Genomic DNA, 24,436 nt, shown 5'->3' on the forward strand with positions numbered 1-24,436 from the left:
GGCCTGGCTCCTGACGCCCGTGCTGCCGGTGAAACGCTGTTGACATGTCCTGAATTATTAAGCACGGGGTGGGCTCCGGAGCACATGCTGAGTGGAGCGGCTGGGGCTGCGTGGCGTGGCGGAGCAGCGCTCGCTCCCTCGCTCACTCGCTCACTCGCTCGCAGGGACACACGCAGGGGCTGACAGCTGTGCTGGTGCTGATAAGGGAAGCCACAAGGAGACGATCGAGGAGAGAGACAAGCGGCAGCAGAGGCAGCAGCGGCAGAGGCAGCACCAGGGCTGCGGAGCTGCTGGGAGTGGGAGTGACTCCCCCACCTCGGGCCCCCACCCTGTCCCTGTCCTCCTCCCGCTTGCCCTGAGTTTAGAAGAGCAGCCGCTGCTACTACCGCCACTCGGGAGGGCACCAGGGCTGCTGGCTAGGGAGGGACAGGGCAGGGAGGCTCTGGCCAGTCCCAGCAGCCGGGGACAGATGCCGATCGAGATTGTGTGCAAAATCAAATTTGCTGAGGAGGATGCGAAACCCAAGGAGAAGGAGGCAGGGGATGAGCAGAGCCTCCTCGGGGCTGCTCGGGGGGCAGCAGCCCCCCGGGACCTGGCCACCTTTGCCAGCACCAGCACCCTGCATGGACTGGGCCGGGCCTGTGGTCCAGGCCCCCACGGACTACGCAGAACCCTGTGGGCACTGGCCCTACTCACCTCGCTGGCTGCCTTCCTGTACCAGGCGGCTGGCCTGGCCCGGGGCTACCTGACCCGGCCTCACCTGGTGGCCATGGACCCCGCTGCCCCAGCCCCAGTGGCGGGCTTCCCGGCTGTCACCCTCTGCAATATCAACCGCTTCCGGCATTCGGCACTCAGCGATGCCGACATCTTCCACCTGGCCAATCTGACAGGGCTGCCCCCCAAAGACCGGGATGGGCACCGTGCCGCTGGCCTGCGCTACCCGGAGCCTGACATGGTAGACATCCTCAACCGCACTGGCCACCAGCTCGCCGACATGCTCAAGAGCTGCAACTTCAGTGGGCATCACTGCTCCGCCAGCAACTTCTCTGTGGTGAGTTCTGCCAGCTGGGCTGCCTGGCCTGGGGTGGCTGGAGGCTGGGGAGCGGGAAGGAGTGGTGGCAGTGGTGTGCAGGGGCATCCTCAACAGGGCTTCCCTTCCTTCTGCCACCAGAGGCTGGCCTCGTGTCTCTCCAAGCCTGGCATCTCCCTCTGGTTTCCCAGCCATGGAGCAGTGGCCGCTCATAGGGCTTACCCTGGGGCGCCTGCTGCTACTCTTCTTGTAGCACTCTTCTTGCTGCTGCTGCAGTGCCCAGGTCTGGGAGCTGGGGTGGGGGTTCCTGGGGTGGGCCCAGGTGTCCTGGAGCTGGCTGGCTTGCAGGGAAGGGACATACCATCCCAAGGCCAGACCAACTGACTCCCACTTTTCTCTTGCTCCCTTTTTCTTCCGAGGCTACTGGATTCTTCCCACCAAACGAAGGAGATGGGGAGGGGAGGTTTGGGGGGCTCCATCTAGGGAAGGACCCCAGGCGGCCTCCTGGGGAGCTGGCCTGGTGGGCAGGCTGCAGAGAGCCCGTCTTCAGGACACTAGGTGCCAGTGTCTCTTCTGGATCTCTGTGTCTCTCACATGCCCGCCTCACAGACTCCCTCACACATCCCTCTTTCATTCTGCCCTCCAGCCCTCCCGAGGGCCAGTCCCCCTCTGTCTCCTGTTATAGCGGCTCCCATGCCCAGATCTGGCTCTTACACTGGGAATCACTGGTTCACTCTTATGTGCATAACTCACCCTCACTGCTGCCCCAGCATGGGTGCATGCACACATGCCCGCACACACACACACACACTGCTGGGGGACACAGTTTCCTGCACACTCCCTGGCTCACACACACTCACTATCCCTGTCACTACACTCACATGCACACCTGCACACCCACACCCAGAGAGCTACTCATCTCCATTTCTAGCTCCCAGCTCTCGCTTAGCTGCCAAGCACAGGGTCCCACTGTGGATGCCATCCCTTCTCATGACACCCCCCCCATCTATCCCAACTGCTGCTCCCCATTTGGAGACTGCTGGCGCCATCTCTCACCTATGTGTGAGCACAAACACACGCACCCTCTCCAGGAGAGGGGTGTGAGCTTGGGCTGCTCTCCCATGCACGCCTCCCACAGTCAGGTATGTGAGGGGGGTGGGCGTGTCTTGTACGCCGCCTGTCTGTCAGGGCTCCATTCACCCATAGTCACAGGGTATCTAGTATTCATGGTGCTCAAGATGCTTGTCCCCAGTCCACAGTTTGCTCCCAGCGTTGTGTGTCTGTGTGCGTGTATGTTTCATCCTTGTTACCGCTGCCCAGTGCATATGCAAATGTTTGGCGTCAACATGGTGCCCACTCCGGCCCAGCCTCCAGCAGCCAGCCCCAGTGATAGGGACCCCCACCAGGTTCTCACTCACCCGCTGCCTCAGGATCGCCAGGAAACATGCTCCAGCCAACAAGGTTCCTGGCCCCCACCATGTCTGCAGTGTCTGGGGCCTCCTGCCATTGGGCAGGGGAGTTAGGTAGAAACCGAGGGACAGGAGGGGGAGCATTGTGCAGGGAGAAGAGTCAGGGGTATTGGCCTGTTGTCCGGCTGTACACCCCCTCTCCTAGGGAAAATCACTGCTCCCCAAAGCCAGGGTTGGTAGAGTCCCCGAGGAGGAGGATATGGGGTATGGAGGGTGAGTGTGGCCTTTGGGATCCACAGGACTCTGCTGTCCTCAATCCTCACCAGTCCGTACTGGGGGCTGGGCAGAGCTCAGGCTCAGCAGGTGCTGTTGGGGCAGAAATCAATGGGGTCTTTGTGTCCCTGAGCGGGAGCTGGGGGTGGGCAGGAAAGGGGAAGGGTGATGAGACCTCGGTGGGAGGAAAGGAGAGGAAGAGCTGGAGGGGGTGAGGAAGTAAGGGGAGGAAGGCAAAGGGTTCTGCTTGGTCTCCAGGCTAGGAGGCGGTGCCTGGAGGATACAGGAACAGGGATCCCCTGATCAAGGCTGGTGAGTCCCCGGAATCCTGGGGATGGCCCGGAGGAGTGTGGGTGGATTTCCCACAGGCCCTCTGGTGCCCTGGGGCTGGAGAGAGGAGGATGGTAGAAGTCTGTGGGCTGAGGTTCTGGCCCTGGTGCAGGACAGTGAGGGGTAGAGGGCATAGCAACCACTGGGGGACAGGAATTCCCCTTTGGGATTTCCATTTCCCCTGTCTCCAGTCCAGCCTCCTACCCTTCTGCACACACTGCATCCCCTGTCTACTGAGCGTAACTCTCTCTTGGGTCTGGCATTCAAGGGCTGAGTCTGCTGCAGATTCACCAGGGTCTGGAATTACAGGTTGGGCTGGGGGCCCATGATCCATGGCAGTGGGGAAGATGGGGTGTATTACAGGGGAAAGGCTGGAGAAGGGGGAAGGAGATGAAGATATGGGGTCTCCAAAAAGGACATGAGGTCCATAATCAGCTCTGTGGTGAGGACCTGGAGTCAATGATGGGGATTTGGGGTCTATGGTGGGGAGATGGCTATGTGAGCTGGTTGGTGGGGAGCCTGCCAGGGTATGAGTGGTGAGATGGTCAGAGACAGGGACAGGCTTCACCAAGGGGCTGTTATGTGTTTTCTGTTGCTTTCCCTGTTTCTTCCTTCCCACTCCCCACTCTGCTGTGACCTTTCCTCCGGAATCCAAGTTAATAAATGTCACATTTTCCAGCCTATTTTTACTCCGGGTAATGTGCCCTCCCCCAGTCCCCTCTGCTGCTGCTCTTGCTTCTGTTACCACTGCAATCGCTCTCCCCCCACGCTCCCTAATATCCCTTGATGCATTCCCAATCAGTCAGTCAATCAACATGGAGTTCTGCATGCCTACTATGTGTTGGACTCCCTGCTCAGAGCTATGGAGGACAGCAAAGATGGGAAGCCCTGTCCCCAGTCCCTGTCCTCAAGCAGCCTATAGTCTCATGGTAGAGTGGGGACAGAGATACTCAGAAGCTTAAGCAACCATGCAAGAGTTAATCAGCCATGCAAGTGGTGTCATAAGGTGCCAGGATCAATTGCCAGACGAGGTGCATGGGTAGTAAGAGGCTGAGTTCAGAGAGGGAGAGGCCATTCTGGGTGGAGGAGAGCTGGGAAGACCTAGGGGATGAGGCAGGCTGGGCACAGTTTGGAAAGGACAAGAGGGAAGAGGGGAGAGAGGAGAGGGCTCTGGGAGGCAGTGCTCTGCACCATGGCTAGCTCCAGCTAGTTACCTCTGCTCCTCTCTTCTTCTCCCTCCCCTCCTCACTCAGTCTCATACCATCTCACTCCTACCCATTCTACCACCTGTATGTCCCCCACCCCCAGCCTTGTAGACAGCTCTCCCTTCCTCCCTGATTCCTGCCGCCATCTGCTACCCACACCCCCTTCCTCCAAGCCCCAGTTCTACCTTCCCCACTGCGGCCTGCTCTCAGCCTGCCCTCTTGCTAAAAGGCAGAAATCACTCTTTCTCCCGAGGCTTCATTTCTTGAGCTGTAAAATGCAAGGGTGGCTCTAAAATTCCGCATCTCCTCTCACCTGGGGACCACCAGGATTCGAACCTCGGCTCCACCCATTTAGCTGTGTGGCCGTGGGGAAGCCAAAAAGCTTCGTGAGCATCAGTTTGTGTATTCTTTAAATAGGATATTGGAACCTAAAAATTGGGGGTTGCTGTGAGGATTAAAGAGATGCTCCTAAAGAGCTTATAGCACACTACCTGGCACACACATCGTATATACTGTGTAAGCGTCAGCTGTTATAAATGCCGCCACCCCAACTCCTGGCTATCTTTAACCTGACTGTTCTCAGCACCACCTACTGGTTTCCGACCCATGTACTGGCATCTTCATTACTCTCCATTACCTAGTCATCCCCCCGCTTTTGACCCTGTGGCCCACACCCTCCTCTGCCCTGTTCTAGCATTCCCATTCTATTCAGCCCTCCAAAATATGCATGCACGTGTGCATAGGTGCAGAAGTGTGCACACACTGTCTAGATCAGTGCTGGCCAATAGAACATTCTGTGGTAATGGACGCGCTGTGCACCTGTGCTTGTACAACATGGTAGTCACTAGCCACATGTGGCCGTTGATCACTTGAAATGTGATTAGTGCAACAGAGAAAATGAATTTTTAATTCAAAGAGCCACACGTGGCTATAGGCTGCCGCGCTGGACAGCACAGCTCTGAATGATCCTAGGAATGAGACTGTCTGGGTAGGGCAGGGCTGGGATTACAACTGGGACCACAGAATATAGGGGGGTAGCTGCCGGCTGTGATTGGAAGTCATGCCGTCTACTCTGTGGGCTGCGATCTCAGATGGAGCTGAGGATAGGGTCTGTGTCTGGGGGCTGGGGGCAGTGGGGTGTCTGGAAACACCATGTGAGCAAAGGTGCCTTTCTTCCCAGGTGCAGGACATGACCTTGGTCTTTTCCATGTTACTGTGTGGAAATTTGAGGCTGGGGGAGGTGGAGAAGCCCTGTGGAGGCATGGGTAGGAGCCAGCCCCTCTCCTCAGGGTCCTCAAGGGTCCAGGCAGCCCCTGGAGGGCTAGGAGCCCGGGGCCCTGTGGGTGCCTCACTATCTCCATCCCCTCTGGGCTCTCCGGTCTCCCTCCCCCTCCCGACCCTCCTTCCCCACACGCTGGTGACTGCCGTGACTATTAATCACTAGCCCTGTTCTCTTCCTCTCTACTAATCAGGCACAATTAGACAAGGCCTCTTCCAGCTGGGCAGTCCCCCTCCCTGCCCTCCTCTCTTCTCCCTGCCCCACCCAACCACCAGCCAGGACAGCTCTGAGGCACAGAAGAGCATGAAAGCCCTCTCTCTCTCTCTCTCTCTCTCTGGCTGTCACAGGATCCAGTTTCGGGCTGCTCAGCATCCACTCCTTCTGTCCCAGCGACCTCCTTAGCCCCTTCTCCTCCCAGCGTGTGGTCAGGCCAATACTGACAGTCTCTGCCTTCCACCCCCTGCCCTTGGCCCTGGGAGGAGCTACTCCACACTCCATCCCAACTCCACACCTTTGCCACTGGGTTGGAGGTTCCAAGGGCTGCCCCTTGCCCCATTGGCTGTGGAAGGGAGGGGGTGTCCACTGAGGTGGGTCCAAGCCTCTAATCTGCTGCACAGGTGTCCCTCTGACTCCCCCAGCCTGTCCAGCCCTCTATTCCCCGTGGTCCCAGCTTCTTCTGAAGCATGAGCCTTAAGCACATTTTGTTCAACATCTGGTTCAGGGCGGATGCTGCCCTCAGGAGCCAGGCAGGTCAGGTTGGGGTGGGGGGATACAGTAGGGAAGGGTGGGGCCTGAGGAGAACTGAAGACCACTTAGTCTTGAAGGACACAGCTGCTCCTCAGCCCCAGCTAACTGTTGCCCTGTGTGAGGAGCCCAGGATGGCTGGGTCTTCCAGTGTGTCAAAAGCAGCTTCAAATCGTGATTATTTTAACAGAACAGTAACTGATTTAAAAAATACTGAGGGCTGCCAACCCCTCAGATTGCACCCACCCTCTCCACCTTGCACCCCACACCAGCTGCGGCTCAGACCCTCCTGGAGGGGTGCGGTCAGCCTGCCTGTTTGGGCAGTGGAGTGGTTGGAAGGGATGTAAGTGGTGTGGCCCGGCAGGGAAGGGCAGGGACTGTTACTGTCTCAGAGGGCTGGTCTTCAAGGGCAGTGGGAGGACCGTGAGGGATATGCCCCACCCAGCCCCACTCAGCAGCCCCGTGGCCTCTTCATTAATCAGGAATCAGCCCCGAGCTGGGCTCATTATCAGCTCAGCTTCTCAGACACTGCCGGAAGATGCTGATTAGCGTTTGAAGAAATGGCCCCACGTCCTGTCCCCCTCTGATCCTCTGTCTGTCTCCCCTGCCCCACTCCTTCCTGGACCCCCACCCCTGCCCTTCTGCTTCTTGGGAGGAATCTGCTCCCTCTTGTGGCTGGCGGCAGGGCTGCCTCTGCTAGGTCCAGGCAGGGGGCAGGAAGGATCAGGAATGGAGAGGCAGGGGCACCCAGGGAGCACTACAGGGAGCATTGGAATGTCAAGACCCAAGCTACTGAGTCCCTGAGTCAGTGGGTCCCATGGGGAGGTGGAAGGAAGTGAAGGTGGTGGAGCCTGAGGTGGTCCAGGAGACATGGACGGCCACTCTGGAGGAGGGAACAGAGGCCCGCCTCAGGCTGCTGAGTTATAAGTGTTCCCTGCCCTTCCAGGCTAGCCCTGCAGCCCACCTCCTTTGAGCACCTGGGAAGAGGAGGTGGGAACGGCCAGCACTGGGGGCAGGAGGGCCAAGGAGAGAAGATCTGCCACTTTTGTTTGTTTTTTGATTTTTTGCAAATCATGGTGGAGACTTAGGGTCTTCAGAAGGATGAGTGAGGGTGGGAAGGCAGGAGGAGGACAGAGGGGCAGAGACCCTGAGAGTGGAGATGGGAAGGTTCAGTGGTGTGTTTTCCAGGAAGACATGGGCAGGGGTCTGCACTTCTTCCCCTGGCTCCTAGTCTGGGGCTGGCAGCGCTGGAAATCCAACCCACCCCTCAGATGCTCACCATGCCCTTGGGACACCCGTGGGTGTTGGGTTGGAGGGGGAGCAGTTCCAGAGAGATAGGCACGGGCTGCAGCAGCCGAGGCGGCAGCAAGAGTTCAGAGAGGAGCCACGGGATGATTAAGGGGAAATGGAGGATTGATTTAGGAGGAAAGATTAAAGGAGCTAAATCCGTGGCGCTTGGCTCAGCGGTGACTAAGCGTGGACAGGATAATAGCTTACAAATGTGTGGAAGGTGTAAATACCAAACGGGGGGAGGGGAGGCGGCTCGGCGGGCTCAGGGGGCGAGGTGGGGGCTGGGCAGGCCCCCGGGAGAGCTGGGAACCCCTGGGCGACGGCCCCTCCCCAGTGGGGGCTCACGGGGGAAGGAAACGGGACGTTGGGGAGCCCCGGGTTCCCAGCAGGGGTTCCGTTTCTGGCCGCAGCCTTCCGGGCCTCGTGCTGATTTCCATGTCTCACTCCCTCCTGGCTGGGGATCTGAGGTCGCAGGTTCAAATCCCACCCGAGCACCCGAGTCCCTCAGTGCCCCTCGGCCCCGGGCCTTTCAGCCGCTTCAGGTCAGCCAGCCAGGCCCGGATCCGCATCCATCTCCTTGGGACCCCGGCCCCTGTCGCCCCCTCTCCGGCCGCGGCGGGGGAGGGCGGCGGTGTCTCCCTCCGCGGTGGAAGCCTCTGGCGCTGCTGTGTGCGGAGGTCACTTTGCTGAGGAGCCGGGAGCCGGGGGAATGCAAATGAGGCAGACCCAGGGAGGAGAGCGGAGGAGCCCAGAGGAGATGGGAGGGAGGGCGTTCGGGCGCCGTGATGGATGCCTGCCCCGCGGGAGGGAGCGGGGGGCGGCGAGGCGCGCGAGCCGGTGGGTGCGGCCCTCTGGGTGCGGGTGGGCCAGGCCTGGGCGGCCAGACTGTGTGTGCGGGAGAGGGCGGGGGGCCAGGGCTCCTGGCGGGCGCACACCCACCCACCCACCGTCCCCGCCGCCTCCTTCTGTCTTGTCTCCTGAACTCCCGCCTGGTTGTGGGTGTGTGCTCCACTGTGTAAGCAAAACTCTCGACGAGGAACTTTGCATCGAGGGGCGGGAATGTCAGGGAAGGACTTAGTTACCAATTCACCAATTAAAAATTGACTTTCTAGGGTGTAAGGCCTAAGCGGTCGCTGCCCGGGCAACGGTTTTGACTGTTAACCTGGGTCCCGGAGGCCTTCATCCTCCCGTTCTCTCCCGTGGAAGCGCGGCGCCCGCCGGGGACCACAGCCTTCTTCCACAGCCCCAGCCCTCCCTGGCTCCTAGGGCTCCCCTGTCCCTTCCACCACAGCTCACACATTTACATTTGAACAAACACCGCGGTCATTGCCTCCTAGATCCACCGTAGGGAGGAAGCGGCCCTGAAAAGCTCATGGGTGGCAGTGGAGTGGAGGCGGGGAGGTGGGGGGCCCCTGTATGCACGTGTAGAACCAGGCCTGCTGAGGGCGGCTGTGTATTCCTCTTTCTTGAGTGTGGCCTGGTCTGATGCCCCTCCTGGGTGAGCCAGGTGGCTTGTTTAGAGAAGTTTTTTCCTGACCCTGCCAGCCAAATTGAGCTCCTGTTCCACCTTGGTGGCCTTGGCTAGGTCACCCCATCACAACAAGGATCACAACTAGTAATAATTTATCCATTTGTGTGACTGGTGGATTTGTGAACATGCCTGGTGCAGTTCACGGTGTTTATGTTGTAAGTGCCCCATAAGCACTTTGTTTTTTTTTGTTTTTTTGTTTTTCTTTTTTATTTTCGAGATAAGGTCACGCTCTGTTGCCCAGCTGGAGTGCAGTGGTGCCATCACGGGGGCTGCCTGCAGCCTCAATCTCCTGGGCTCAAGATATCCTCCCACCTCAGCCTCCTGAGTAGCTGGGACTACATGTATGAGCCACCATGCCTGGCTAATTTATTATTATTTGTAGAGATGAGGTCTTGCTCTGCTGCCTAGGTTGGTCTCAAATTCTTCGGCTCAATCGATCCTCCCACCTTGGCCTCCTAAAGTGCCGGGATTACAAGTGTGAGCCACCGCGCCTGGCCCGTAAGTACTCTGAATGAATGAATGTCTCTGCAGCCAGACAGCAAACTCCTTGAGGGCAGAGGCTGTCTGTTTTGTTCTCTGTTGTATGTCCAGTGCAAAGCACAGTGCCTGACACTGTTGAGCACAGGCTCAATGAATAGTGTTGGACAAGTTTGGACAATGAGTGTTGTTTGAACACTTACCAGTTCTTGAGTGCCTACTATTTGTAGGTACTGTGTGCCAGGTGTATGTCACACGGTGGCTATGGGTGGACTCCAGGCCCAGACTGCCTGCCCTGTCAGTTTCCTTATCCTGTCTGTACCTCCGTTACCCTGTCTGTAAAATGAAAACCATAGGACTACCACCAGTATAGGAGTTTTGTGAGGATTAAGGGGTTAATCTACATAAAGTACTTAGACCTGTGCCTGGCGCAGAGGTAAGTACTAAGTAAATGTTAGTGGTTGCTATGATTTACGTGCATTCTGTCTTTCCTCATAACACCTCTGAAGGGCGCCTGTGGTTATTCCCATTTTACAGATGAAAAATGGAGGATCGGAGAGGTTAATCGATTGAATCTGAATCCCACAGACTTAACTAAAGCTAAGGCCTGGATGTAAACTAGGTTGGGCTTTCCATCCGGTAGGAGAGGCGTATCTCAGAGCCTGGGGATTTCGCTGTGACAGAGCTCCATCCTCTAAGCCACTCCCAAATTGCAGAGAGAGCCTGCAAGGTGCTTGATGCCCTGTGAGGATGCACCCAGTGGGGATCCAAGATGAAAATGACTGCAGCATCCTGGCGGGAAGCTCCATTCCCCAAAGGGCCTCACCCCTCCCTTGAGCATCTGCCAGGAATCACTGAATTGATCTCTAATCCTCTCATCTAACTTTAGGAGGAGGAATTACCATTCCCCTTCTACAGATGAGCAAACCGAGGCTCAGCAAGATTCAATCACACATCCGAGGTTGTTTGTCCAAAGTTGGTGGGAGAGGCTGGATTTGAACCCTGTTCTGTCAGGCTACAAAATATATGCCCCTTTCCCCATGTTATGAGCCTTCTGTGTATCCATTTCCAGCACCACATAGTGATCAGTCTCTGCCCTAGCTTGGTTCATGCTGGTCTCTACAAAACCCTTATTACTGGTATATGTATATGACTGCACTTTGCAAATGCCTTTCACATACTTCCACTATTTTGAGATGTACAACTAATCTGTGAAATAAGCAGGGATTTCTGTCTCTGCTTGACACATGAAGAAACTGAGGCCCAGAGAAGTTGATAAATCACTTTACTAACCTAAGTCACACAGGCTGTCAGTGGTGGAACTAGGGCTGAAACTAGGACCTGCCGACTCCCAGGGAGGTGATGTTGGCCTGTGAACCTGGGGTCTTCTTCTGAATCTGCCCCTGTTTTCTGCATGCATGCCCTTGGATCTGAACCTTGCCATCTCTAGGCTTGTTTCTGCCTCTGTACAATGAGTGATTGGACTGAGTGACCTCGAAGTACTGAGTGATCTCGAAGTTCTGAGCAGTGCAGACACCCTAGGCATTTTGGTTGGTGCTATCTTCCTTCCTCTGCCCCTGGAAAGGATAGGGAAGGAAAAGGCTTTGAACCTGGATACTGTGCCACCCCTGAATAAAGCCAGGCCCTGGGAGCTGTTCCACCCCAGGGTGCTGGTCACAGTCCAGAGCAGATGAAGATGCACCCCCTTCCACTAGCCCACTCTGGACCTAGGGGCAGAGGAGTTCATTCTGGGAGTGCCTAAGTGAGAGGCATGGGGTGGACCCCATCAAGGGGAGAGCTGATAGAATTTGGGGGAAGGGACACCATGGAAGAATGTCAGGGCGGAGAGGTGCCGGGACCAGAGGCAGGATGCCCAGAAGGCAGTGGAGATAAAGCCCAGGCCGAAGATTAGCTCTGGGATTAGCCTGGCCTCGGCAGCTCCTGGCTGCTTCTTATCTCCTGGAGGCCCAGGGCCCTCTCCCTGCCATAGCTCTGAGCCCTGGCCCCGCTAATTGCCGGTTAACCCTGTGGGCTCTGCAAGGGAGGGAGGATGCGAGCAAGCCAGCCAGGGAGAGTTTTCTGGAGAAATGGAAGCTGTGAATGGATGGAGCTCCGAGGGCTGAGAGAAGCCACCGCTCTCAGGAGGAGCAAGCTCTGGACAGCTCTCTCCAACCCCTCATCACTGTCTCAGGCAGATCCTGAGAGAGAGGGGCTGGAGAAGGAGGTGGAGGGCACCTGGAGAGGGGTTCCCGATGTGTTGGGTCAGGGTAGGGAGCCTCAGGCCCAGGGAAAAGTCTAGTAGGAAGACAAGAGGCTAAGACTGTACAGCCAGACTAAGGGATGGATAGAGAAGAGGCAAATAGGATAGAGAATGCAGTGGGCAAGGGACAAAAAGGCCAGGGGGCATCCAGGACAATGGGAGAGAAAGAGGCCAAGGGGAGGGGACAGGTCAACAGAGGGCAGGAGCAGAGAAACAGAGTCCGGGTGGATAACAAATCAGGGGCAGGGACAGACAGGCCAGGCGGATAGGGAAGGACTTGAGAGACAGACTGAGATCAGGAAACAGAGGCTAGCGAGGCAGACAGACCCGGGCCGGGGTTCAGGCCAACACTAAAGGGGAGGTGATCAGAGAAGGACAGGCAGGGGCTGGCCAGAAGGAAGGTGGGGGAGGGGACCCGAGGGTCTGTGTGCAGCACAGACATAGTCCTGTCTAGGAGCTGTCAGCCAAGGCCGGGAGGGGCTTTGGGAAGCCACATGCACCCGCTAGGGCTAGCAGTGTGGGCCTGGAGCTAAGGCAGAGAGACAAGGAGGGCCAGACCAAAGGAGGAGGTGGGGGTCTGAGATGAGGACAGCGCCCAGAGACTGAGAGCTGGTGATCTGGAGATAGCCCCTCTGCCATCAGGACACTCCCTGGCCCACAACCTTCCCCTTTCTGTGACTGGACCCTGGACTCTCAACTCCTTTGCATACTGTGCCCCCCCTTCCTGGGCCAGTCCATGGGGAGGGAGCAGTGGACAACCTGTGGGACCTTGTGGCAGAGCTGCCGTGCCGTCTCCATGGAAGAAGCTGTGGGCTGTGCTGCCACCAGAGGTCTGCCACTTAGAAGCTGATGGCTCCACCCGCCCCTGCCTGCCTGGCCCAGGGACTGTCTCCTGGGCAACACTGCGCTCTGACCAGCAGTCAGGACTGACCCAGGCTGTGCTAGTGTCCTCCTCCTGCCAGTCTGGCCGGTCTGTTCCCTGCAGAGTATCCCTGAGACCCAGACAACTTCCACCCATGTCCCTTTGTCACCCTGACTCTGCACAGCCACCTTGAGGGTTTGTGTGCCAAGGAACCACCACCCTCGCCAGCTAGGCATTCATTCTGCCCTGTGTGGAGTGGGCTCGGTGCCATGTAGCATATGCCTGTGTGTGTCTGTTGTAGGTACCAGGTAGGGACACTGCCCCAGCCCCTCCGAGAGTCAGGAACCTCCAAGAGTCATTCATTCACTGAACACCCACCAGGTGTTCTATAAGCACCTACTGTGCTTTGACACAGGGTTCAGTTCTGTATGAATCTCGGCTGTCATTTACTTGCTGTGTGCCCTTAGCCAAGTCACTTTCCTTCTCTGAGCTTCCGGTACCTAATCATTAAATGGGGACAACAATACTTAGTTCATATGGGTTTCTTGGAGACTCAAAAGAGAAAATAGATCAAAAGCACCTATCACAGGACTTGGTACAAAGTGGGGATGTTTGACAGTGTTTGCTTTCCTTCCTCCCATCTCACACCTCCTTCTGCAAATCTTGCTGGGCTCTGGGGATGCCAAGAGGGAAACAGGACTCCTGGTCACAAGGAGTTCATGGTCCCATGGGTGAGGCTGAGCTTCAGAGAGACCATAATGGTGCCTGACAGACAGGGCTCCGCCAAGGTGGTGCTGAATGCTGAGCGACACGAGTGAGGAGCTCATAATATGGGTACCCCACGTCGACCATGCCTTCTTTAGCCTTTCAACTGAAGCGTATACGCAAAACTGGCTGTGTCAGCAAGAGCTGATTCCAGCATCTTCTTGGTTTGAATTAGGAAGAGGTTGAGTACTTTCAGATTTCTACAAATACTAATATATGCCTCCCATCTGCCTTTTCCAAACCACTAGGAACCAGGAAGTTTTTCTTTTCCTTTTTTTTTTTTTTTTTTTTTTGAGACAGAGTCTCGCTTTGTCACCCAGGTTGGAGTGCAGCGGTGCAATCTCAGCCATTTGCGATTCTCCTACCTCAGCCTCCTGAGTAGCTGGGACTACAGGCGCCTGCCACCACACCCGGCTGATTTTTGTATTTTTAGTGGAGATGGGAGTTTCACCATGTGGCCAGGCTAGTCTCAAACTCCTGACCTTGTGATCCACCTCCTTCAGCCTCCCAAAGTGTTGGGATTACAGGCATGACCCCCAGGGCCTGGACTTTTTTTTTTTTTTTGAGATGGAGTCTCGCTCTGTTGTCCAGGCTAGAGTACAGTGTGATCTCAGCTCACTGCAACCTCCGCCTCCTGGGTTCAAGCAATTCTCCTACCTCAGCCTCCCGAGTAGCTGGGATTACAGGTGCCCACCACGATGCCCAGCTAATTTTTGTGTTTTTAGGAGAGATGTGGTTTCACCATGTTGGTCAGGCTGGTCTCGAACCCCTGACCTCAAGTGATCTGCCCTCCTCGGTCTCCCAAAGTGCTGGGATTACAGGTGTCAGCCACTGCACCCGGATGGGACAGAGGAATCTTGCACCCAGCCCACTTCAGGGTTCCTCCACCTCCAGTGACTTGTGATAAGAGCACAGGTCTAGAGTCGGGCTGTCTTGCTGGGTTCTCCCCCTTCATCTAGTGCCTTTCTATTCACAGTGTGGTCCATGGACTTTCAGCCTTGTCCAACCCCCTCCCCACATCTGTTCTATCAGAATCTGCACTTTAAAAAGATCCCCCTGATTCATGTGCATAATAGCATTTGAGAAGCCCTGAGCTTGAACATCTTGGGAAACCAGCTGAATTCTCTGAGCCTCCATTTCTTTCTCTGCAGAATGGGGAGATAATAATACCCACCTCACAGGGTAGTTGTGAGGATTCATCCAGATAGACCATGTGAAGCGTTTAGCACACTGCATGGGGCATACTGAGCGCTCCTGAGCTGTCCGTGACACCCACTCCTGCCCCACAGATGGACACATAATAGGGAGGAGGGCAGGGGTGATACCAATGGGGTCAAGAACTTGAACCTGGAAGCTGGTAAAGGTGTGTGTGGGGTGTTAGGAAAGGAGAAGACTCGGGGGACAGGTGAGGAATTGAAGGGAAGCCGATATGGAGAAGAAAGGGTGAGGAAGGTCAAGAGGAACGGTGCAGAAGCGAAAGGGGAATGGGAGAAGAGAAGGGGACGGGCCTGGGGCCCATTCCTGTTTCATCTACCTGGATGGGGCTGGGGCAGGAGCTGGGTCCTGAGGTAGGGTAGGCTTGGGGTGGGGGTACAAGCAATGGTTTGCGGGAGCAGCTGGAGCCTTGCCCCTGACCCCTGGATGAGGTGCACCTCTCCTTCTTCCCTGCTGTGTGACTTTGAATGTCACTTCACTTCTCTGAGCTGTGATGTCCTCATCTGCAGTAGTCGGGACAACTACACCTAGCTGGTACTGAGGGGATGTGGGCAGCGGTAGACGGCACCATGTTGTGTAAACTCAGGGTGCTTTGTTTGTGGTGCACACGTTTTTGTTTCGGGAACGGGAGGCAGGGTGGTTGAGTGGTAGAAGAACTGTGGGAGAGAGAAGGATCCGGGCTGCAGCTCCCAGAGCACCGCAGCAGGGTGGTCTAGTTCTCAGGGATGGGGACCCCTAGGAGGTCTCGGGAGGACTCTCAGTTGGTTCGCTGCTCTCCACCCGGCCCCTCTTCCTTCTGCACTCCCCCTGTGAAACCAGGCATTCAGGATCTCTTTTTCCTTCCACACTGCTTCCTGCTATTTCTCCCAGCTTTTACCAGTGGAAAATGTTCCCAAGGAGAGGGGAGGGGGAGCGGGAGAGCGTGATTGAGTGCGCCGACCCCTTGCCCCCAGGGAAGGTGCTGCCTGTGATGGGTTTGACCCAGGGGCTCGGCTCTGTTGGGGAAGCCTGGCACGGGGGAACTAGAACCCTCCTCTCCCTCAGCCTCTTCTCCACCCCTGCCGCTGCGCAGCTGCTGGCGGCAGCTAAATCCCCAGCAGGAGCCTGGGCTTCCATCTCCGGGGCGCCAGCGCCATCTGCTGTCCATGCAGGAGAACTGTCCGCAGAGGAAAAGGGAGCCTGGCTTCTGTGCTGCAGAGACAGCTTATTAAGTGTCCCTTGTGCCCCGCACTGGGCCGGAGGCTGGGGACACCAGACAGGCTCACTGCTTCTGTGCAGCATACACGCTCATTGAGGGAGGTGGACAATGGACAGGAGACAAGTAGATGAACAAGATCATCTCAGGTCTTGATAAGTACTTGGGGCAAACTAACAGACATGTGGATGCAAGGACGGTGACACTGAACGTGTCTGTGTGATGTATGAGTGTGACATGCTGAGGCTTCAGCGATGGGCAGCTAGCCATACCAAGAGTGTGTGTGCAGTGGCATTCCAGGAGAGGGGACAACAACAACAAAAGCCTGAGGAGGAAAGGAGTCCGAGTGTCTGAACTTGTCAGATATGGGGGAGGTGGCGGAAAGGCAGGCAAGGGCCACATCACATGGGCACTTTTGGGTTAGGGAAGGAGCGTGACTTTGTTATGTGGGAAATGGGAAGCTATTGTTGGGTAAGTCAGTGAGTGGTTTCATTGGATCTGAGCACCGTGGACTGGGCACCATAGCTTCCAGTAGGGAGGGGCAATGGTGGACCAAGGTGGGAGACCAGTTAGAAGGAGATGGCAAAATGGGGGTTGCTGGAGAAGGAAGGAAAGTGGATGGATTCTAAATATATTTCAGAAGTGGCCTGGAGGCTGGATGTGGTGGCTTATGCTTGTAATCCCAGCACTTTGGGAAGCCAAAAGCAGAAGGATTGCTTGGGCCTAAGAGTTCAAGACCAGCCTGGGCAACATGGCAAGACCCTGTCTCTACAAATATAAAATAAAAAATAAAAAAACTTAGCTAGGCTTGGTGGCATATGCTTGCAATCCCAGCTGCTTGTCAGGCTGAAGCAGGAGAATGGCTTGAGCCTGGAAAGTTGAGGCTGCTGTGAGCCGAGATCGTGCCACTGCATACCAGCCTGGGCAACAGAGCAAGACCATATCTAAAAAAAAAAGAAAGAAAAAGAAGCAGGGATGATGGATGGGGAGATTTTAGAAATTCCGACTTGAGAAACTGGATGGATATAGTGGGGTGGTTTACTAGGGAGGAGGAGGATGGTGTGGGGCAGGCAGCGTTTGGGAAGGTGTTGATGTGCTGATATGTTAAGTTGGAGATGCCTTTTAATCATCTAAGGGAGGCCATCAGTGGAAAAGTTGGCGCTCATTGGAGAGACTGGGCTATACATTGCTTGCTAGGATATGGGACTGGAGTGTCCAAGCAGATCTAGTGGCCCTCGGCGGGGAGCAGGGAACTTCGGAGTTGCCTTGGCCACTACTTTCATCTCCCCTCCTGCTCTCTCACCCCACCTCCCAGGTCTATACTCGCTATGGGAAGTGTTATACCTTCAACGCGGACCCGCGGAGCTCGCTGCCCAGCCGGGCAGGGGGCATGGGCAGTGGCCTGGAGATCATGCTGGACATCCAGCAGGAGGAGTACCTACCCATCTGGAGGGAGACAAGTACGCAGGCCGGAAAGGGACAAGGGCCATCTTGGGGACTGGGGCCTGGGCCCTCTGCCTGGGATGGGTTTCCAAAGGTCCCCATCTCTGCTGTGCAGATGAGACGTCGTTTGAGGCAGGTATTCGGGTGCAGATCCACAGCCAGGAGGAGCCGCCCTACATCCACCAGCTGGGGTTCGGGGTGTCCCCAGGCTTCCAGACCTTTGTGTCCTGCCAGGAACAGCGGGTGAGCACCTCCTGCCAGGCCCTGGATTGGGCACAGGGCTCACCTTTGGGCTCAGAGGGGATGCAGAGCAAACCTGCCCTTTAGAAGCTCACAGCCTGCCAGCTGTATTGACTTTGCTGGGGCTGTGGGCACTGGAGGACCGGGTGGGATTCCTGAGCATGACCTCATCATGACCCACCTCTGCAGCTGACCTACCTGCCCCAGCCCTGGGGCAACTGCCGCGCGGAGAGTGAGCTCAGGGAGCCTGAGCTTCAGGGCTACTCGGCCTACAGTGTGTCTGCCTGCCGGCTGCGCTGTGAAAAGGAGGCTGTGCTTCAGCGCTGCCACTGCCGGATGGTGCACATGCCAGGTGGGCACCCCACCCCTAGCTAGCCCTCCATGCCACCCTGCTGGGCTCCAGAGCCTCCTGGGGCAAGGCACTGCTCATGTGCACAGGCAGGCGCATGTATACAACATATGTGTGTGTCTGTACCCGTGTGAGTGTGCATGTGTGTGTTTGGGACTTTTAAACATGGTTTCACATATGCCTGTGGGAATGCTGGCATGCAGATGCCTGTGTGCATGTTGATATGTATTTGTGTACATGTATGCTCATTTATATCCATGGTTGCATATTTGTGGGGGTTGTGTGTGTGGTGTTCAAGCACATTTATGCAAATGTGTGCATATGTGTGTGCATGCATGTATGTGCTTACATTTGGGCGTGTGGGGGACAGGGGAAGTGATCGTAGATTCTAGGAATAATCTTCTCTCCTTTCAGGCAATGAGACCATCTGCCCACCAAATATCTACATCGAGTGTGCCGACCACACACTGGGTCCGTGCTGCCTACCCTTCCCTACCTCTCCATCAGCCTCTTCATGTCTCTGTCCACTCTTCTCCTCACTGTCTTGGCTCCTCCCCTCCCAGTCTCTTCCTGGAGGGTTCTTCCTGGGGGTTGAGCCTTAGCCCATACTTCAGTGGGGTCGGGGAGAGGTCTGCAGACCTCTGCAGGTACAGACACTTGGGTAAGTGGAGGCAGCAGGGTGGGGGGGTTACAGAGAAGCCAGGACTGGGAGTGAAGGGCTGGGCTTCTCATCTTGGTTCAACCAATGAGCTCACCCACTTTGAGAAAGTGAAATGACTTCTCTCTTGGTCTCAGGAAAAATGCATTGCTGGCTATCAGTGTGGGTAAGGCAAACCCCATCTGTCCACAGATCTTGCCTGATCTGCAGTTCATCCATCTATCCATCCATTCATCGATTCGTGCATTTTCCAGACCTTTACAGCCTGTGCTGGGTACTGGAGGTGAGAGTGGGGGCAACAGCCCTTCCCTTGGAGAGCTTATAGCCCGGCAGGGCTGTGGGCAGCCATTCCCACACAGCCCATTAACTCCTGGAGAGGGGAGCCTCGGGTGTGTGGCAAGGCCCCAAGGAGGGGTGTGCAGCCCTAGCCAGGGAAGGTAGGGAGGATTCCTAGAGGAAGGGACACATTAGCTGAGGCTTGATGGCTGTATAAGAGCCAGGTGCAAAGGGGGACATACACTAAAGACCTGTGGCCAGAAACAGCATGCTGTGTCCAGGGCACTGAAAGATCTGTGTGGCCACAGGGCAGAGAACAGGGGAGGGAGTGGAAAGAGTGGAGGAGGGAGGCCAGGCACAGTGGCTCACACCTGTAGACCCAGCACTTTGGGAGGCCAGGCTGTGTGGATCACTTGAGCCCAGTAGTTCGAGACCAGCCTGGGTAACATGGTGAGACCCTGTCTCTGCAAAAAATAAAAAAGTGAACTGGGTGTGGTGGTGCACACCTATAGTCCCACCTATTTGGGAGGCTAAGGCAAGAGGATAGGCTTGAGCCTGGGAGGTCCAGGCTGCAATGAGCTGGGATCACACCATTGCACTCTAATCTGAGCTATGGAGTTACCCTGTCTCAAAAAAAAAAAAAAAAAAAAAAAAAATGGAGGAGGGAGGCTCTAGGAAGCCCACAAAGGCCTCTGGCAAGGCAGGAATGCCAGGTGAGTCCAATGAGGTGTGGACAATGGGTAGGTGGGGAGGAGACTCAAAGTCAGGGACTGGCCAAGCTGGCTGCAGTAATCCAGACACCTGGGGCCTTGGGGCTGGGTCTGAGACACTGGGCAGCCAGACACACATCCAGCCCCTCTCTGTCCCCCACACCACCTGCATCTGTCACAGGGGTGATTGGAGGTGTTTAGTGAAGGAACAGATGTGTGATCAGGAGTAAAGAAGCTGCAAGGCACAGCGGGAGATCACAGAGCTGGCAACATGGGGAGCCTTCATCCCCACCAGGCCTGCAGGAGGAGAGACCTGTGGCTGTCCGAGAGGACTGACTGACAGCAGCATGGCTGGAGGAGCAGCACAGCCTCTGCCACCTACGGCCTGGCAGTGAGGAAGCCAGGCAGGAGAAATACCCTGGCATCTCTTCCCTCTCACCTTCTGTTTCTGCCAGGGCCTCCTGTTGGCCAAACTCAACCCAAAGCCAGAGGACAAGGGAGTTGAGGTGATGCATTTGGCAGAGATCAGCCTCGTAGGGTGCAGAGCAAGGTGGAAGAGTGGAGAGTGGAACTGAAGGGGCAGGCAGAGAAAGCCCAGCGCATTGAGCCTGGGAAGCTTGTTGGTCCATTTGTTCTTCTGTTCACCCATCCATCGATCTGGCCATCTGCCATCCATCCATCCATCCATCCATCCATCCATCCATCCATCCACCCACCCATCCATGCATCCCAGCATCCTCTCCACACCTCCTTGTGTGTCTGAGGCCTCACATAGTTGATTAGCTCTGGTGGATGGGCTCTGTTCTCCCTCTGGGCCATGAGGACCCCCCCAGTCCCGGGGGTTGGGAGGGTGCTGGGGGGTTCTGCTTACACCTGCTCTCCAGAGCAGTCTGAAGCTGGTTCATGTGGGGACCTGCAGCCAGTCCCCTCTAGGAAGCACCGGGGCTGGCCAGTAAAGGCCCTTGGTGTGGGTGTGCCTGCTTCAGGACAGCCCCCGGGCCTCCTCTTTGCAGCTGGTGGGCCACTGGACCACCCTTCTCCAACTCCCACTGTAGCTGCTGCCTCTGTGTTGCAGATTCCCTGGGTGGGGGCCCCGAGGGCCCGTGCTTCTGCCCCACCCCCTGCAACCTGACGCGCTATGGGAAAGAGATCTCCATGGTCAGGATCCCCAACAGGGGCTCAGCCCGGTACCTGGCGAGGAAGTACAACCGCAATGAGACCTACATACGGTATGTGTGCCTGTGGGCGGTGGCTGTGTGACTCTGTGTGTGTGTACGTGTGTGAGCATATGTGTGTATGTGTGTGTCTGTGGGTGTGGGTGTGTATGTGTGTGGGGTGTATGTGGGTGTGTACGTGTGTGTGCACGCATGTTTGCGTGTATCTGTGTGGGGCATGTGTATGTGTGTGTTTCCTGTGGGTGTGTATGTGAGTGTATGTGTATGTGAGTGTGTGGTATGTGTGTGTGCATGCACACTTTGTGTGTATCTGTGAATGGGTATGTGTGTGAGAGAATGTGTGTCTGTGTGTGTGTGTGTGTGTGGTGGAGGCTGCCCTCAATAGGCGCTGGGCATGGTGGAGGTGGGGAGTGGGCTGCATCTCTATGATAAGTCTTCTACCAGGAATGCCTTTCATATCCCTTTACTACTACTACTGCTACTACTACTACTACTTCTTCTTCTTCTTTCTTCTTCTTTTTTTTTTTTTTTTTTTTGAGACAGAGTCTTGCTCTGTCACTCAGGCTGGAGTGCAGTGGCACAATCTTGGCTCACTGCATCCTCCACCTCCCAGGTTCAAGCAATTCTCCTCCCTCAGCCTCGCAAGTAGCCTGGATTATAAGCACCCACTACCACACCCAGCTATTTTTTTGTCTTTTTAGTAGAGATGAGGTTTCACCATGTTGGCCAGGCTGGTCTTGAACTCCTGACGTCAAGTGATCCACCATCCTTGGCCTCCCAAAGTGCTGAGATCATAGGTGTGAGCCACCGTGCCTGGCCACAGCCCTTTTCTTCTAAGCAGCCCCACTCATTGTTCAAGTCATGTTCAGTGTTTCCACCTCCCGGTCCAAACACCTTTCATCTGAGCTCCCAGCATCCGTACAGATCTCCATCATTACACATATGCCACGTTTCCGAGTGCTTTGCTTATGTGTCTTTCTCCCCTTCTCTAAGGGAGAGGGACAGGATGAGACCGGAGAGAAACACAGTACCCTGCAAGGGGAGGCAGGAGGGACCGCCCTGAGCCTTTGGTCTGGTCCCCTCCAGCCAGTCTACAGTTTCGGAGCATGGTCTGGGTGCCAAGCCCAGTGCTGAGTTCTGTGGGGACAGATGATTACGACATAAAATCCATGCCACAATTTGTCAATGAGCCTACGTTTGATAACGTAGGACTGATTCTCAGGCCTCAGTCAGGGAGGGAAGCCTGGGAGGCGTGAGCTCGCCTCTTAGGGCCCTGGGTTTGGGTCTGCGAGAGGAGGTGATGGAGAGGTGTCCAGTGAGAGGACGTTGGGCAGAGGGGTGGTGTGGCACGGGGCAGTGGTGTGGTGTGGAGCCTGAGCCATAGGCAGCTGTGTGGAGGAAGGAGAAAAGACAGCGGCTGCGGAAGAAGGTGCCAGGGACAGGCCACCGGCTGCCCAGGACACTGAGAAGTGGCATTGTGGAGTGGACTGACAGGCAACAGGGGTCACTGAAGGGTCCGCAGAGGCATAAGGAGGAGGCAAAGGCAACACCACTGGCTGTTTTAGAGGAGGGAGCAGGGTTTCCTTCAGGTCCAGGAGTTGTGTTTTGCTCTCCCAGGCCCTTTGCTACCCCTCAAAAGATGAAGCTGACACACATCCGGGACTGCCTCCCCTCACAGCCTTGGGGAGTCCAGGGGGTGGTCACTGACTTCCCTATGCAGAGGTCTCTGATCAAGATCTGCTGGATCCAGGATGCCCCTGCCAGCCTTCTCAGGAAGCGAGGCCCACACGGATACCCTGCTTCCTGTCTCCACAGGGAGAACTTCCTGGTCCTAGACGTCTTCTTTGAGGCCCTGACCTCTGAAGCCATAGAGCAGCGAGCAGCCTATGGCCTGTCAGCCCTGCTGGGTGAGACTGGTGTCCCCCTCAGCTTGTGTGTGGGTGGATCGACCCGGCCGCTCCCTCTGACACTGCTCTCCTGCTTCCCAGGAGACCTCGGGGGACAGATGGGCTTGTTCATTGGGGCCAGCATCCTCACGTTGCTGGAGATCCTTGACTACATCTATGAGGCAAGGGCCCCGGGAAGGCAAGGTGGGAGTGGCGGCCATGGGCAAAGCAGAAGGGGGCAGTGCGGGGTGCCTGGTGGAGCTGGCCTGGCTGGGAAGTCAGGTTCAGGGTTCTCTGCCAGGGTCCCCTGACTGGCTGGCAGGCCTGAGGGCTCAGAGTCAGGAGAAGGGGATAGGTGAGGAGGACAGGGTGTCCTACTGGGAGTTTGCTGTGGCAGTGAGTCCTGTGGGCAGCTGGGCATGGTAAGGCTCACGTTTCTCCTCAACCAATTTCCTGAGCCCACTGCTGTCCCCCACCCTGAACCTCAAGGTGTCCTGGGATCGACTGAAGCGGGCATGGAGGCGTCCCAAGACCCCCCTGCGGACCTCCACTGGGGGCATCTCCACTTTGGGGCTTCAGGAGCTGAAGGAACAGGTGAGGATGAGCTCTATAGAGCGTGCAGCCACCCCTCCCCAGGACTGAGACCCCATGGTTTCTGAACCAGCCTGTGGAGTGGGCCCTGGAGCCTCTGCCCAAGGTGACAAGGAAAGGCTGGCGGTGTGAGCCCTGGGGACAGCACTTGACCTCTCCCTGTCCCACTATTTCTCGGCAGAGTCCCTGCCCCCATGAGTTCTCCCTAGCCACTCCCTCTTTTCTTTCTCCTGCAGAGTCCCTGCCCGAGCCGGGGCCATGCCGAGGGTGGGGGGGCCAGCAGCCTGCTCCCCAACCATCACCACCCCCACGGTCCCCCAGGAGGTCTCTTTGAAGATTTCGCTTGCTAGGATGGTGCTGTGACTGAAAGGATCCAGGAGTCTGAGACCTCTCCTGGGATCCCCAGCACATTCTCCTCCTGCTCCTGGGAAAGGCCTGGGGGCGGTGCTCACTGGGAGGGCCAGGACTCAGTTCCTGCTCTTATCCTCCCCTGCCCTGATGTCAGCTGCTTTGCACAAAGGTCCTTCTTGTCCACACCCCTTACCCCCAGGCTGGTGCCCCGGGAGAGCTGGAAACCAGGCCATGGGCCCTCATGGAGAGGAAGGGAAGGAAGGAGAGAGGGAGGGGAGGATAGAGCTCATCCCAGCCGGGGAGGGGGAGCCCTCTGTACATTTGTATATATTTAGGGAAAGCCGGGTGGGGGGATACAGATGTAGAAGGTGGGTAGGGCTACACGGGTGGGTGATTTAGGGACAGCCAGGGTCCCAGCCCTAATGTCAGCAGGAAAGGGAGAGCCCCAGGACTCAGGAGTGCTGGGCTGGTCCTGCTTCCTGCCCCTCTCCAGGCCCAGCTCCCCTCTTGGCAGGGGGAGAGGATGGCCCAGCAGGCCTGGCCCAGCTCCCAGTTCCCCCTGCACCAGCCCCACCCCTAGAGTCCCTTCTATAGGGAGGGGGCAGGAGACCTTCCAGACTTCGGCTGAGCTTGGAGGGTGGGAAGGGAGCCTTCTCAGGCCTCTCTCCCTCCAGTCTGATTTTGTAAAGTGCTGATGAGATTGGGAATAAAGAGGCATAAAGAATTCTCTGTGTGTATGTGTGACCAAGCACGCACTGGGGGCTGGGGTGAGGCTGGGCACATGCATGACTTGGTCCCGGGTAAAAGGAAAGGCAGGCCCCAGCAGGGGCAGGGGAGCCTGTGTGCTTAGCCAGTTCTCCCTCCCCCACGCCCGTCTACCCTTTCAAAACCT

The 24,436-nt window shown here is 56.6% G+C and overlaps 1 protein-coding gene across 4 annotated transcripts; it reads left to right on the plus strand.

Annotated features, from left to right (window-relative positions):
• Positions 1 to 226: 226 nt before the first annotated feature.
• ASIC4 (acid sensing ion channel subunit family member 4) lies at positions 227 to 24,268 on the plus strand. 4 transcript variants are annotated; one of them, XM_065526155.2, is made up of 10 exons: positions 227 to 1,051; positions 17,181 to 17,325; positions 17,424 to 17,551; positions 17,738 to 17,900; positions 18,312 to 18,368; positions 20,617 to 20,770; positions 22,532 to 22,623; positions 22,705 to 22,806; positions 23,092 to 23,196; positions 23,430 to 24,268. In XM_065526155.2, the coding sequence occupies exons 1-10, from the start codon at positions 470 to 472 to the stop codon at positions 23,525 to 23,527; spliced, it is 1,626 nt and encodes a 541-aa protein (XP_065382227.1). In that variant the 5' UTR covers positions 227 to 469; the 3' UTR covers positions 23,528 to 24,268. The 4 variants fall into 4 exon arrangements, with proteins under 4 accessions (XP_065382227.1, XP_015288352.2, XP_065382228.1 ...); XM_015432866.4 differs by having other exon boundaries at positions 22,705 to 22,784; XM_074010323.1 differs by lacking the exon at positions 227 to 1,051 and adding an exon at positions 2,880 to 3,024.
• The last annotated feature ends 168 nt before the right edge of the window (positions 24,269 to 24,436 follow it).

This window comes from Macaca fascicularis, chromosome 12 (genome assembly GCF_037993035.2).
Source record: "Macaca fascicularis isolate 582-1 chromosome 12, T2T-MFA8v1.1".
Classification (NCBI taxonomy): domain Eukaryota; kingdom Metazoa; phylum Chordata; class Mammalia; order Primates; family Cercopithecidae; genus Macaca; species Macaca fascicularis.

What these genes read in the sequence shown, in the direction of transcription:
- ASIC4 (XM_065526155.2), top strand. Translation starts at nt 470, where the DNA reads ATGCCGATCGAGATTGTGTGCAAAATCAAATTTGCTGAGGAGGATGCG. An exon ending in AAGGGCCCCGGGAAGGCAAG is followed by an intron (nt 22,807 to 23,091) that starts GTGGGAGTGGCG and finishes CTGAACCTCAAG; the next exon opens with GTGTCCTGGGATCGACTGAA. An exon ending in TTCAGGAGCTGAAGGAACAG is followed by an intron (nt 23,197 to 23,429) that starts GTGAGGATGAGC and finishes TTTCTCCTGCAG; the next exon opens with AGTCCCTGCCCGAGCCGGGG.